At 43.6% G+C, this 13,056-nt stretch overlaps 1 protein-coding gene across 2 annotated transcripts in view; it reads right to left on the bottom strand.

The window, feature by feature from the left end:
* The window catches only part of PRPF6 (pre-mRNA processing factor 6), a 48,824-nt gene extending 37,806 nt beyond the window's left edge, over nt 1-11,018 (bottom strand). For both annotated transcript variants that reach the window (XR_008306231.1, XM_053246335.1), the window contains exons 1-9: nt 10,525-11,018; nt 8,584-8,752; nt 8,101-8,219; nt 7,805-7,883; nt 6,455-6,631; nt 5,350-5,505; nt 4,825-4,919; nt 3,672-3,828; nt 2,952-3,114 (exon numbers count right to left, since the gene is read on the bottom strand). Coding sequence is in view for 1 of the 2 variants with exons in the window: in XM_053246335.1 (XP_053102310.1) it covers nt 2,952-3,114; nt 3,672-3,828; nt 4,825-4,919; nt 5,350-5,505; nt 6,455-6,631; nt 7,805-7,883; nt 8,101-8,219; nt 8,584-8,752; nt 10,525-10,727 (1,318 nt within the window). In the remaining variant the exon portion in view is untranslated. The remainder of the gene's footprint in view (nt 1-2,951; nt 3,115-3,671; nt 3,829-4,824; nt 4,920-5,349; nt 5,506-6,454; nt 6,632-7,804; nt 7,884-8,100; nt 8,220-8,583; nt 8,753-10,524) is intronic.
* Between the last annotated feature and the right edge of the window lie 2,038 nt (nt 11,019-13,056).

The raw sequence follows: 13,056 nt of genomic DNA, 5'->3' as shown, positions 1-13,056 counted from the left end.
GTGACTACAGTTGGCACGATAACTCGCAAATGGAAGAAACACAAAACAACTGTCAATCTCCCTTGGTCTGGGGCTCCATGTAAGATCTCACCTCGTGGAGTTGCAATGATCATGAGAACGGTGACGAAGCAGCCCAGAACTACACGGGGGGAACTTGTCAATGATCTCAGGGCAGCTGGAACCATAGTCACCAAGAAAACAATTGGTAACACACTACACCATGAAGGACTGAAATCTTGCAGTGCCCGCAAGGTCCCCCTGCTCAAGGCAGCACATGTACAGGCCCGTCTGCAGTTTGCCAATGCACATCTGAATGATCCAGAGGAGAACTGGGCGAAAGTGTTGTGGTCAGATGAGACCAAAATCGAGCTCTTTGGCATCAACTCAACTCGCCGTGTGTGGAGGAGGAGGAATGCTGCCTATGAGCCCAAGAACACCATCCCCACCATCAAACATGGAGGTGGACACATTATGCTTTGGGGGTGTTTTTCTGCTAAGGGGACAGGACACCTTCACCGCATCGAAGGGATGATGGACGGGATCATGTACCGTCAGATCTTGGGTGAGCACCTCCTTCCCTCAGCCAGGGCATTGAGAATGGGTCGTGGATGGGTATTCCAGCATGACAATGACCCAAAACACACAGCCAAGGCAACAAAGGAGTGGCTCAAGAAGAAACACATGAAGGTCCTGGAGTGGCCCAGCCAGTCTCCAGACCTTAATCTCATAGAAAATCTGTGGAGGGAGCTGAAGGTTCGGGTTGCCAAACATCAGCCTCGAAACCTTTCTGACTTGGAGAGGATCTGCAAAGAGGAGTGGGACAACATCCCTCCTGGGCTGTGTGCAAACCTGGTGGCCAACTACAAGAAACGTCTGACCTCTGTGATTGCCAACAAGGGTTTTGCCACCAAGTACTAAGACATCTTTTGTGAAGGGATCAAATACTTATTTCCCTCACTACAATGCAAATCCATCGCTGACTTTTGGGCACTGGGCTTTTGAGGGTTTGTTTGTTGTTATTCTGTCTCTCACAGCTACAATAAACCTACCATTCCAATTATAGCCTGGTCATTTCTGTGTCAGAGGGCAAACAGACAAAATCAGCAGGGGATCAAATACTTATTTCCCTCACTGTATAATAACAGCACCAACACGGACAATAAAATTCAGCCATCCCAGGTCCTTGGGAAGGACTCAATGTCTGAACAAAACAAACCAGTCAACACCACCTGTCTGACTGTGTAAATAAATAAATAAATAAATAAATAATAGGGTCCCAGAGAGAAATACAAAATGCACTTTTCTGGCATGCAGTCTAAAGGCTGGAACTATGCAAATGGACTACAAAATAATTTAAATACCATTTCCTCAGTCCAAAAGAATGTCACCAACCCTTTAAACCACTGTTCAAAAGGGAAACACTTTAATCTGCCCTATCTAAGCCATTTTTCAACGCATTTTTGACAAACTTGCAGGGGAGGTATCTCTCATCACCTAGTGAATGTGTGCTGATGGCCCGGCAGATTAGATAAATGGTTTTGACTTTATAATCAATAGAGTGTTTAGTGCTTATTATGGTAGCACGTTGAAACTACTCTGTCTTAACTATACTATGTCTTAACGATACTATGCCAGTATAGGATAACCTCATTATATGCAGATTCTATATCTGATTTCATGTATTCACAGAGGTCTAATTGACACCCAATTTCAATATACATGGATACAAATAAGTTAAAACACATGCATCCACGGTTCCTAGAGCGCCAGAAGTGACTGCAGAGGTCATTTCCGGTTGCCATTTTGTCCATGAGAGCCATTTTATGGCTTATTTCAGGCCATTTCATTTCATTTCATGGCCCCCACGTTCCCATAGACATTATTTGTGGTTTCTTTATCCGATGTAATCTGTGGGAACAGAACCCCCGCAGATAATGAGGTCCACCTGTATAATTACAACACACTATCATGTTTTCCCGCATATTAACTAACAATGGCAGACTTTTTTCTTCTCTAAATATGTTCCTACTGGCTATACAAAATAGCGTATCCTAAATCTCTTTCCCCATTTGTCATTTACAATTTTCTACCAGTGTTCCCTCTAACAGGGATTCCCAGACGTTGATGACTACAACTCCCATAATCCCCAAGCAAAAGCCATTGCAGCTGGGGATTCTGGGAGTTGTAGTCAACATCTAGGAATCCCTGTTAGATGGAACACTGCTTTCTACACTGAACTTATATAAAAGTCCTGCACATCTTAGATATTCAATGTTCCAGTTCATCATCCTCAAGAAGTATTTCAAAATCTGTTAATACGACCTGTAACCTGTTTCTTTCAATATTTCATCACAACATATTGGATCTGAACACTCTCAAACCAAGGTGGCTCTGCATTATTCATCTCTCTCCTCCATTTCCTGGTAGGCAGCTACTTAATTACTCTCAAAAAGAAGATCTTATGATCTAATGAAGGTAGAGTTGTGGGGTGGCAGAGCAAAAATTAAGATTTCCAAGTATTTTAACTTATTCAGCACAACACTGTTGGTGAAAGACAGACTCTATAGGAAATTATTTGATTTTTGTATTGGCTACCTTTTCAAGCAAGCTCCTCTCTTCACTTGGCAAGCATTAAGTTTAACACAGCACAGATGAACCCACACTTTCTTACCAAACTCCCACTGGGAAGGAGAGCACCAACTGGGAAGAATGAGTGGGGAAAGTCACCTTTGGAAGAAAAAATCCCATCCCTTCTCCAGATGGGCTAAGCAAAAATTTGAGATGGTAATGTGGACTTCTGCCTCCAACCATGACAAAATGATTAAAAAAATAATTAAGGAGCCAGGTCTCTAACAAGATTAACAACAAAGGCAATTCAAGGCTTCATATAGGTTGTACACACTGCCTACACCCATTTTAACACCTTAATACCACCACAGGAGTACTCTTACCTTTTCGAAGGACGCGCTTCTTTGCTCGGATATCTGTCTCCAACTCTGCAGCTCTGATATAAATCCGGACCGACTGTGGGAGGTGGCGAACAGCCTGGGCCACCACAGCTTTAGCAGTATCTCCAGGCTGCAAGCGGGCAGCTTCCAACCAAACATCTTCACTCTGGAGAAGAGGGAAAGTAGAAATGAAAGGCTTGGCACTCAACTGACTTGTGCACTAGTTAGTGCATTAGGCTGAAGACAAAAAGTGACATGGACGTTGGCATTCTGTAGGCCACGGCAGGTTTAACAGACAGAGCCAAGGATGTAATAAGGACATAGCTTAAGAATCAGTCCATCAAGTTCCTCATCCTGCTTCTCACACTGACCAGCCATTCTGGAAAGTGGCTTCCAGAAAGCCCCAAAGCCAGGCTTTAAGGCAATGGCCCTCCCACCCATCCACCAACTGATATGCAGAGGAATACCGATTCTGAACCTGGAAGTAACATTTAGCCACCATGGCTAATAGCCATTGATAGACCCATCTTCCATGACTTATTTAATCCTCTTTAAAGCCATGTAAGCCAGTGGCCATTGCTACATCTTGTTATGAAATCCGTAAGTTAGATAGCACCTGAAGGGCACGGAACAATTTTTTTAAAATAAGGCCAATAGTTTACATGGAAAATAAAGGAAACTAGTGCAGAGACTTGAAAAGCACCCAGAACAAGAATTTCTCACCTTGGGACACATTTCTGTCCCTTTCATGATGAGGTTTCGAGCTACCTGCAGTTTGCCAGTCACCTCTTCCAAGCGTGCAGAAGCAATCCAGGCTGGCGGGTGGTGAGGGTTAGTCTCTCGCACAGACTTCAGAAGTAAACGTGCTTTCTTGATATCACTAGCACAAGAGAGAACACACATAGTGGTTAAAGTGTTGGACTAGGACCAGAAAGACCTGAGTTCAAATCCCCATTCAACCATGAAACTCACTGGGCGACTCTGGGCCAGTCATGCATCTCTCAGGCTAACCTACCTCACAGGGTTTTTGTGAGAATAAAAATAACCATGTACACCACTCTAAGCTCCTTGGAGGAAGAGCGGAATAAGTGTAAAAATAAAAAATATAAATAAATATCCTTCAGCTCTGTGCCCATTTACGATCTAACACATCACGCAAGTATTCACAGAACATTCCAGAACATTAATACAAAGTAACAAATGTTTTGAACTCCCAAGGTCAAAATAAAGCATGAGGCAGAAGTCCAGCAAATGTGGACAGAAATGGGCCAGAGAAAGCAAGAAAGTGGGCAAGCAAAGAGGATCCAGGAGAAGAGTAGCAGGTAAAATGGGTAGATGTTCTAGCATGATAGAGAGAGGGAGAAGAGTAAAGAAAAATGGTCGGAGAGGGGCAAACTGAGGCGCTAGTTGAGCAACAGTGGCACACATATAGACACAAGCAATTGCATTCAGCTGACTGTGGTCTTAGACAGAGATGCTGTCTTGAATCTTCTGGTCCCAGTTAAGAAAAATGGGCAGTGGCAACCTGAAGGGGGAAATTGGCCCTTGAGGTCTGCCCGAGAGCCAACACTGGCGTTTGGGAAATATAGTCATCCTGCTTTGAGTAACACAAATACATAAAGCAATGGGATACAAAGCTCTTTAGTAAAGATACCTTAACGCCTGCTTCTAAAAGGAAGAATGGGCTTAACAGTCTATTCAGCCCCTTTCACTTCCATGATTTCTATTCTGTTTCAGAAGTGAACACTAACCCTGCACCTTGTTCCTTTCAAACCATGCAAAAGGACCATCTTCTCTGGCAGAAACTCTCTGAAGAATAAAAATCTCAACGCTAAGATCAATGCAAACCGGCCCACCCCCTTACGCATCACCTTACTTGATATCTCCACCATGTGTGGGAATCATGGAATTCAAGTCAGTGAGGTAGCCCTTGGGATCCACCACAGTTTGGCCACTGACAGAGTCAGATACCTGGGGAGGTAAACCCAACAAAATGAGTAGACGTATTCAACTACAATGGTGAAGCAGCACTTACATGTATGCACACAAAGCCAATAGATCTAAAAACTTAACTCCTACGAACATTCTTCCACAAGAGAAACAATGGCCATAAGATCAAAATTTGCCATACAAAACTGGAACAATAAACCTAAATTCTGAAGACACCTGCTGGGGGTAGGAAGAACGCCTGAAAATTAAGCAACTTTGCCTCAAGTACTCTAGCAGAGGAAAATGGATTTTTCAGGATGTCAAATTTAGGTTTTCTGATATGCGCCTGGCTTGATCTTTTGGCTCCTGACTCCTTTGGTTACCAGTCTAGACTTAAGATGTTTTCCAGGCTCACTAAGTGGCAAAAATATAGCCAGTAATGTCCAAGGTTTCTTGGTTCCATGGTCCTTACCTGACTGAGTCTCATGTCCATCAGCGTGTTCCTGGCTTGTCCAATCTTCCTCATGTCCAGCTCACCAGTTCCAGGTGTCATCAGCCCAGGTGTCATTCCTCCTGGATAAGGAGTGTTTAAGCCCCCAGGATAGGGTGTGTTCAGACCACCAAATTGCTGCAGGAAAGAAGGACAAACTAAGACATTTACATTTAAACCAAGAAATTTAAACGCCTGACACACAGCCATCATTCAAGCACTTTTATAGAAAACCAAAATATCAAATTGTCTATCATGATAGGCGGGGTGTGAGCACAAGGACGGTGGACTTATACAATCTTCAAGTCCAACTCATCTGTCCCAGGTGTCATCAGCCCAGGCATCATTCCTCCTGGATAAAGATTGTTGAAGTCCCCAGGACTGCAAGAGCTGCACCACAAGATCCCTATCAGCAGAGAGCAGTTTTTGTTCTCACTATAATATTGTCTCAAATACAGTATTTTGCTTTTTCACTTCACTTTTGTCAAGAACGAATGACAGATGCTCAATTTTATGGCAGAAAGTCAAGGGCTGCACGTAGGGATACAACTGGGATGAGGACTAAAACCTGCCCCATGCCACATCTACAACATTAAAAACAATAGCATAAACCAGCCACATTCCATGTAGCCAAAATCTATTCAAAATACATGAGCATCACAAAAGGTAACTAAAAATGTGAAAGGAGAGAACACCAATATACCACTTGGGGGAAGTCAACCAAAAGAACCAGGACAAGCATGTACTGTATAGAGTTTTCAATTGGGGCACAGGACACACAAATGTATGGCCCCCTGCTATAGTCTGAATTGGTGTACAGACCTACTAAAGCTGTGCCATTTGAAGAAATGTGGCCCTCATCCCTCCAAAGACTGCCCAAACTGCAGTGTTCTGGTCATTATTCAGGGCTTGCAGAGGTAGGTGGGAGTTCAGAATCCAATGCAAGCAACCACAAATCTCTATCTTGAGGCAGCCACTCCCTTGGGCTTGTTAGCCCAGGACTGTTCACTGGAGAGAACTCTGAATCCACTTTGTCTGGTGAACCTGCTTTCACCGATAAGCCCATGAATGGATTGTTTATCCTCACCGTTTGCCGGGGATCCACAGATGTATGATTCTCTCCTGACTGCAGGTGTTTCGCAAAGAAGCTGTCAGGAACAGGAGTCAATTTCTCATAACGTGGATTCCTTTGGCGTTTGTTCCTTGCGTCACCAACTTCAGGGATGCTTAGCCACTCCTCCTCGGTGACTTCAGCTAGTTTTCTCTATGAAAAGCAGGCATAGTTACTACAGTACCAGTTAACTGAAATTCACATGTCAAATCCAGCCCATCCACTCACCTCCTTTCACTGTATCTTTGGCCTCCTTACCATCTTGGCTCTCTGGATAGCTATAAACTCACTCCCAGAATTCACTTGGCTGCCTACTGTCTTCCTTCCAAGAGCAAATGCACTTCCTGTCTTTAACACCTGTCTAAGGATCTCCACAGCCACCTTTTCCCTTGACCCCAACTCTTCAACCCCACACTGCTTCTGGTCTTCTTTTCCTCAGGTCTCTGCAGCCCCTGCTTTTCAACCCACCAGTTCTGGCCCGAGGCTGATGGATCGACTTTTCGCCACTTCAGTGAATTAATAGACATTTAATATTGCATCACATCAGCTCAATAGCTAGGACAGGGATTAAGGTGACAAGTGCAAGATATAGCCAGCATTTAACCTATTATGAAGATTCTGCTACATTATCGTTGATATTCAAGTGATCACAGCAGCAGACATTCACCTATTCCATGATGATGGAGAATGAAGCAGGAGCGAGGAAGGGAGCACCAAGACTCACAACCCACTCCTCCTCACCAAGACGACAACACCTGAACCTGAGTTCCACTTTTCTGCTCACCACCAGGGCAAGTATTCAGTCACCCTCTGGCAAGTGCACTGGGAAGAGGGCAGGATCAGCCCTGCAGTTGCGCTGCACTTCAGAGGATACAGTACAACTACAGGGAATTACTTCTGTGCAAATATAAGTAGAACTGTGCTGAGGGGCAGGGTCCTCATGACTGCAATTTGGCTTGGCTTCCAAGACCAGTCTGATCTGAGCAGGTCTTTCATTCTCCACTACTCTTAACCCATTAATGTAACACTGTCAGTGAACAAAGTATTTCACCATCTCTCTCATTCATCCACAAACTCCTCATTTATTCCTTATTTGTAAGTGGGAAACAGATGCTCCAAGTGGCTTTCCCATTGTCTAAACAGCCCCGCAACTGAGTATGTGAACACAGATCTCCCAGGTTGAAGGCCAGCACTATTTACTAGTTTGCCCTGATTAAATAACCGATACCCAACGTATACTACAGATAATGGTCAAACATATTCCAACTTCCTACCCACAGTTTTCTGGCTATCATCATCAACACAAACATACTGTTCAATCCTTACTTTCAGATCTGAGAACTGCTGCTGAATTTTTGGCCGTTCCATTCGGTACTTTTCAATCTCCTCTTTCTCACGTTGTTCCCTGGGGGGTGGGGGAAAGACAGGAATTAGCCATACAAACTCCTATTTCTATTCCTATTTCTAAAAGGCAAAATGGAAAGCAATTTTAACATTTCAGGCACCAAACTTCAGATCAAGCAAATATGCCAGAAAAGAAAAGTTCCCTACACATAGGCCTAAAATATAACAGTCAGTTTAGACATTACTTCATGCAGGGAGTGGGGGAAGATAACCCCTACCTTCTTTCTTTTCTCCTTTCATCCATTCTCTTATCCAAAGCAGCATAGATTGCATCTGCTTCCTCGTCATCTTTTTCATAAGGCCCACTGGAGAACAGACTTCCAGCATATCCATTGAACTGGGGGTGAAAAAGTGATAGCAAAAGTTGTAAGAAGCTTGTTCTTCACTTAGCACACCCCACAGTAGCCATGACAAGGAACCTGATAAGCCATTTAACAGCCAGTTTCACTAAGAAAGTGTCTACAGCTCAGTGGCAGAGCATATGCTTTGCATGCACAAGGTCTCAGGTTCAATCCTTGGCAATGTTAGCTAAAATGACCTCAGGGAGCAGGACTGGGAAAGACCATTGCCAGTGAGACTCTGGAGAACCACTGCCAGTCAAAGACAGCAGGACTGGGACAGATGGACCAATGGTCCATCTCTGCGTAAGGCAGTTTAATAGGCTTGGTCCTCAATATTGAATGTTGCCTCAGAAGTATCACCTCATCATAATTGGTGTCGTTAAGATCTTCATCATCATCATCTGCTGCCTGGTTTTTCTTCATCTGATCCCCAACGGTTCTTTTCCCCGGAGGAGCATGACGATCATCTACAGGGTCATTTGCATCTCGAGCAGGACCGATATCTGAGCGGGTGGTAAAACCTGTAGCACTAGACAGAAAGATAGGCAACCAATTCACTATAGGAGAACTGTAACATATTACCACAGGAATTCTTTCATCACTTAGGTACAACAAATCTAATAGTTCAAATCCTCCTTAAAGGCAGAGTTAACTCAGCTTTGGTGAGTAAGAATCAGCCACGGGCAACCAGGCAGCAACACTTTCATAAGATAGAAGAGAACTATACCTCCCCCCAACTCTGAGGCTGTCAGTGTGCAGAGAATGATTAACACAGGTATATGTGAGCCAGTGTATGGCTTTGTGGAGTAAGGCCACAAGAACAGGGGGAAATGTTACTGAACGAGAAGTACACAACTACAACCATAGCAACTCCACAACTGCAACAGGTGGGAGAGATAAAAATGTTGCAACAGATGCAGAAAGTACTGGCAACTGTGTCACATAAACAGTCTGATTTTGCACAAGCTTGTCCCCATTAATTATCAGCATGAGCACAACCAAGGAAGGTTACAGGACCAACTTAGGAAAATTGACCTACTGATAAATGCAAAACACAGTCAGATGAAACAGCACTGCTCAGTCCTTTACCACTGAACTGTCTTTCCCCCCTCAGATTGCAAGTCATTTGGGGAGCAGAAATTGTCTGTTTTCGATCCAAGTTTCTCAATCTACAATTAGCTATGAGAGCTAGAAAACTGTGTTTTGTTGTTGCTGTTGTTTAAAATGAGAAGTTGGCATCTCTATAAAGATCCAGTGGCCCCAGGAAGGACTTTTGTGACAACTTTTATTTTAAAAAGTATCAATGAAAGCAAAGCACATGGGTTCACTTGTTAAACAACACTGTACACTTATAAAATATGTACAGGACAATCTTTTAATAAGTATTCCCAACTTGTCTTCCATGTGGATTCACACTCAATGTGTTTGGTTTACCATATTAACTGCCCATTTTAAAAAGATAAAGATCCAAAGCCAATCTAAAAAATGAAACAAGCGTGTTCACAATTTTCCTACATGTCTAAACAGAAAAGTCATATTATTCAGAGGAACACTATGTACATGCTCAACAGCCTAGTTGTTTTTTAAAGTTGCTTGTAATGAAACGGGGGAAACCCTCAGCCCTCATTGGCATTTTCTTTGGACTCCACTGACAGTGCTTTAATACTGTGCGGAATAATTTCAATACTGCATTGTCTCCCTTCAATTTGAGAGCACCAGCTGAAAACCCACTGATTCGGCCTTTAAAATTAAAATAACCAGAGGCATCCAGTGTGTATGGCCTCCCCCCCGCCCCCACTCCTTGCTGTGCTCAGGGAAGAATGAACTCTGTACATGCTCAGAGACACTTGGCTCCTGATGCCAGCAATTTTTAACACAACAGCAACTAATATTTATATACTGCTTTTCAACAAAAGCTTCTAAAACGGTGAGAAATAATGGATAGAGACAGATAGATAATAACATGGCTTCCCTGTCCCCAGAGGGCTCACAATCTAAAAAGAAATACAAGACAGGCACCAGCAGCAACAGTCACTGGAGAATGCAGTACTGGGCTGGGGGTGGATGGGGCCAGCTACTCTCCCAATAAGAGGAGGGAAAGGGGGGCAACCCCACTCCAGGGGTGGGCAGGGAGAATTTAAGGCCTTGGCCGAGAAGATCACCAGGGCCGGGGGGTGCCCCGCAAAGAACGGGTCTAGGCCTAGTTTGAAGCCTGGGCGCAGGGAGTGAGCACCCTGCCGCCCACCCCGCTCCGTCTCCCCGTCCCCCTCCAACTCCAGCGCCCGGCCTCGTTCTGCTCACCCGCGGCCCAGGCCCGGCACGTAGCCCAGCGGAGCAGGCATGCCCAGGAAGGGCTTCTTTTTCCTGTTCATGGTGCCCGTCAGGGAGGCCGTCAGGCCAGAGGCGCCGCCGCCGCCCGAACCTGGGGCATTGGAGCCTGCCGGCGCGGCGGTACCGCCGGAGGAGGAGGAAGAGCCCGAAGAAGAAGCGGCCGTGGCGGCCATGATGGCGGCTGAGGGGAGACGAGCGAGGACGAGCTTGGAGCGAGCGACGACAGCTCGGGAGGCGGAGAGGAGGCCGGGCCTAGCGGGGCCTGCTCCACCCCCTGCGCCGAGGGGAGGGCGGCGGCGGCGGCGCTCAGGCCTGGAAAGCGTCCCCTCAGGGCGGGCAGCAGGTCGCTTGCGTCCCTGGCGCTTCAGCCGCGCCCTCGGGCTCCCGTCGCGTGAGGCAGGAGCGATGGTAGCCCGCCACCGAGCGGGATGTTCTCTTCTCCGAGGCGGCTTCTGGTCGGGGCCGAATGGCGGCCTAGAAGAAGTCGCGAAATAAATAAAGGGACACCCTCAACCGCTGAAGCAGACGCTGCAACCGCACACGCATTCGCTCGCTCTTCACCGCGGTTGCGGCTCTGGGCGGTGTACAACAACTTTTTAAAAGACATACAACACAGTGCTAAAAACAATATAAAAATAATTCAAAAACAAAACCAATTAAAATCCTTTTTTAAAAAACTATTAGGAACATTTCCTGCCGTCCCGTTAAAAAATAAATGCCCATGGCACGAAACAAATAAGAACCAATAACGTACACTAGCCATACTATACTATAACCTTTTAACACACACACACACACACACACACACACAGAATTTCCAAATTAAAAATAAACAGCTGAGCCATGAAGACTGGTGATGTATAAGCTTTTTTTGGACAAAACAAGCCCTCCCCTCCGCCCCTTCCAGCTACAAAATGCAGCAATATAAGTAACTAGACTAGGCCCATAGTTGACCAGGCAAAGTCATTTTGCAGAGCTTACACGGCTGCTAGTCAAGTTCAAGAAATTAAATAGAATATTAAACTGTATTAAGGTGCTCACAAAAGGGAAGTCAAGGAACCGTTTTAGATTTGTAGTATTTCCACTTCAAACATTCTTTTTATTGAATAATTACTATAACTTTTTTTTTCAAATTCAATTTTTATTAATTTTAACAACAATAATATTGTCATTGATTACAAATAAACAAAAGTGGACTTCCCGCACACATCTCTTCGTGAATCATCAGCTATAAAGTTTACCCTTGCTATAATAATAGTTCAAAACATAAATTTAAACCCTTACAAACACAGCTAATCTACCCAACCTGCAGTTTTTTTGCTAAATTTTGAACCCTGCTGTAAAGTCCATAGTAGGAAAATAGTTCTTTAGATACAAGAAGAATGGTTTCTTTGAAGCATTCCAAATTTTGATCTCTTATTAGTGTTGTAAGTTTTGCCATCTCTGCATATTCCAAAATTTTTATCAGCCAATCTTCTTTTGAAGGCAGTTCATTACTCTTCCATTTCTGTGCATATATAATTCTAGCCGCCGTAGAAGCGTACATAAAAAACGTTGAATTAGTTGTAGAAATTGCACCTTGTATTATTCCCAGCAGGAAGGATTCTGGCCTCTTAGGAAATGTCATTTTAAATATTTTCTTTAACTCATTATATATCATATCCCAATATGCTTTAGCCTTCCCACAGGTCCACCACATATGAAAAAAAGTGCCTTCAGACTGTCAATGCTTCCAACATTTGTTTGAAACATTTTTATACATTAATGCCAAATTTTTGGGTGTCAGATACCATCTATACATCATTTTGTAATAATTTTCTTTTAAAGCATAACATGCAGTAAATTTTAAATCAGTTTTCCATAATTTTTCCCAGGCTGCCATTTCTATATTATGACCCACATCTTGAGCCCACTTTATCATGGTCATTTTAACCACTTCCTCCCTTGTCTCCTCCAAAAGTAACAGTTTATACATTTTAGAAACTAATTTTTCATCATTTTCACATAATTCCCTCTCAAAGCTCGAAAGCTGATCCTCAAATCCAACTTTAAGATCTTTCTTATATGTCTCATTTAACTGATAATACTGGAACCAATCTCTAACCAAGTTTTGTATTTCAGTTAAACTTTTTAACTTACAATCCTTTTCCTGAAAATGTAACAAATCCCTATAGGTACCCCAATGCATTTGCATGTTTACTTCTTTATGTGATAAAGCTTCAGTCAGAGATACCCATAGTGGAGTTTTAGGTTCCAACCAATTTTTATATTTTAGCCACACCCTCATTAAACTCCTTCTCGCATAGTGGTTCAAAAAATCTTTATGTATTTTGCTTTTTTCATACCACTGAATAATTACTATAACTAGTAAATTTGAAGCATAGTAAATTTGAATCTGAGAAAGATCTGCTTCTCTTGAGCATCATATCATTTTTGAATTGTTGATCTGATTATTGAGTGTTAAAAAGTCTGTAGAAAGTAATAACAAGATAACAGTGAAAA

This window comes from Hemicordylus capensis, chromosome 4 (assembly GCF_027244095.1).
Source record: "Hemicordylus capensis ecotype Gifberg chromosome 4, rHemCap1.1.pri, whole genome shotgun sequence".
Lineage (NCBI taxonomy): Eukaryota > Metazoa > Chordata > Lepidosauria > Squamata > Cordylidae > Hemicordylus > Hemicordylus capensis.
The sequence above is the reverse complement of the archived record's forward strand: the minus strand, read 5'-3'. Positions and strand labels throughout refer to the sequence as shown.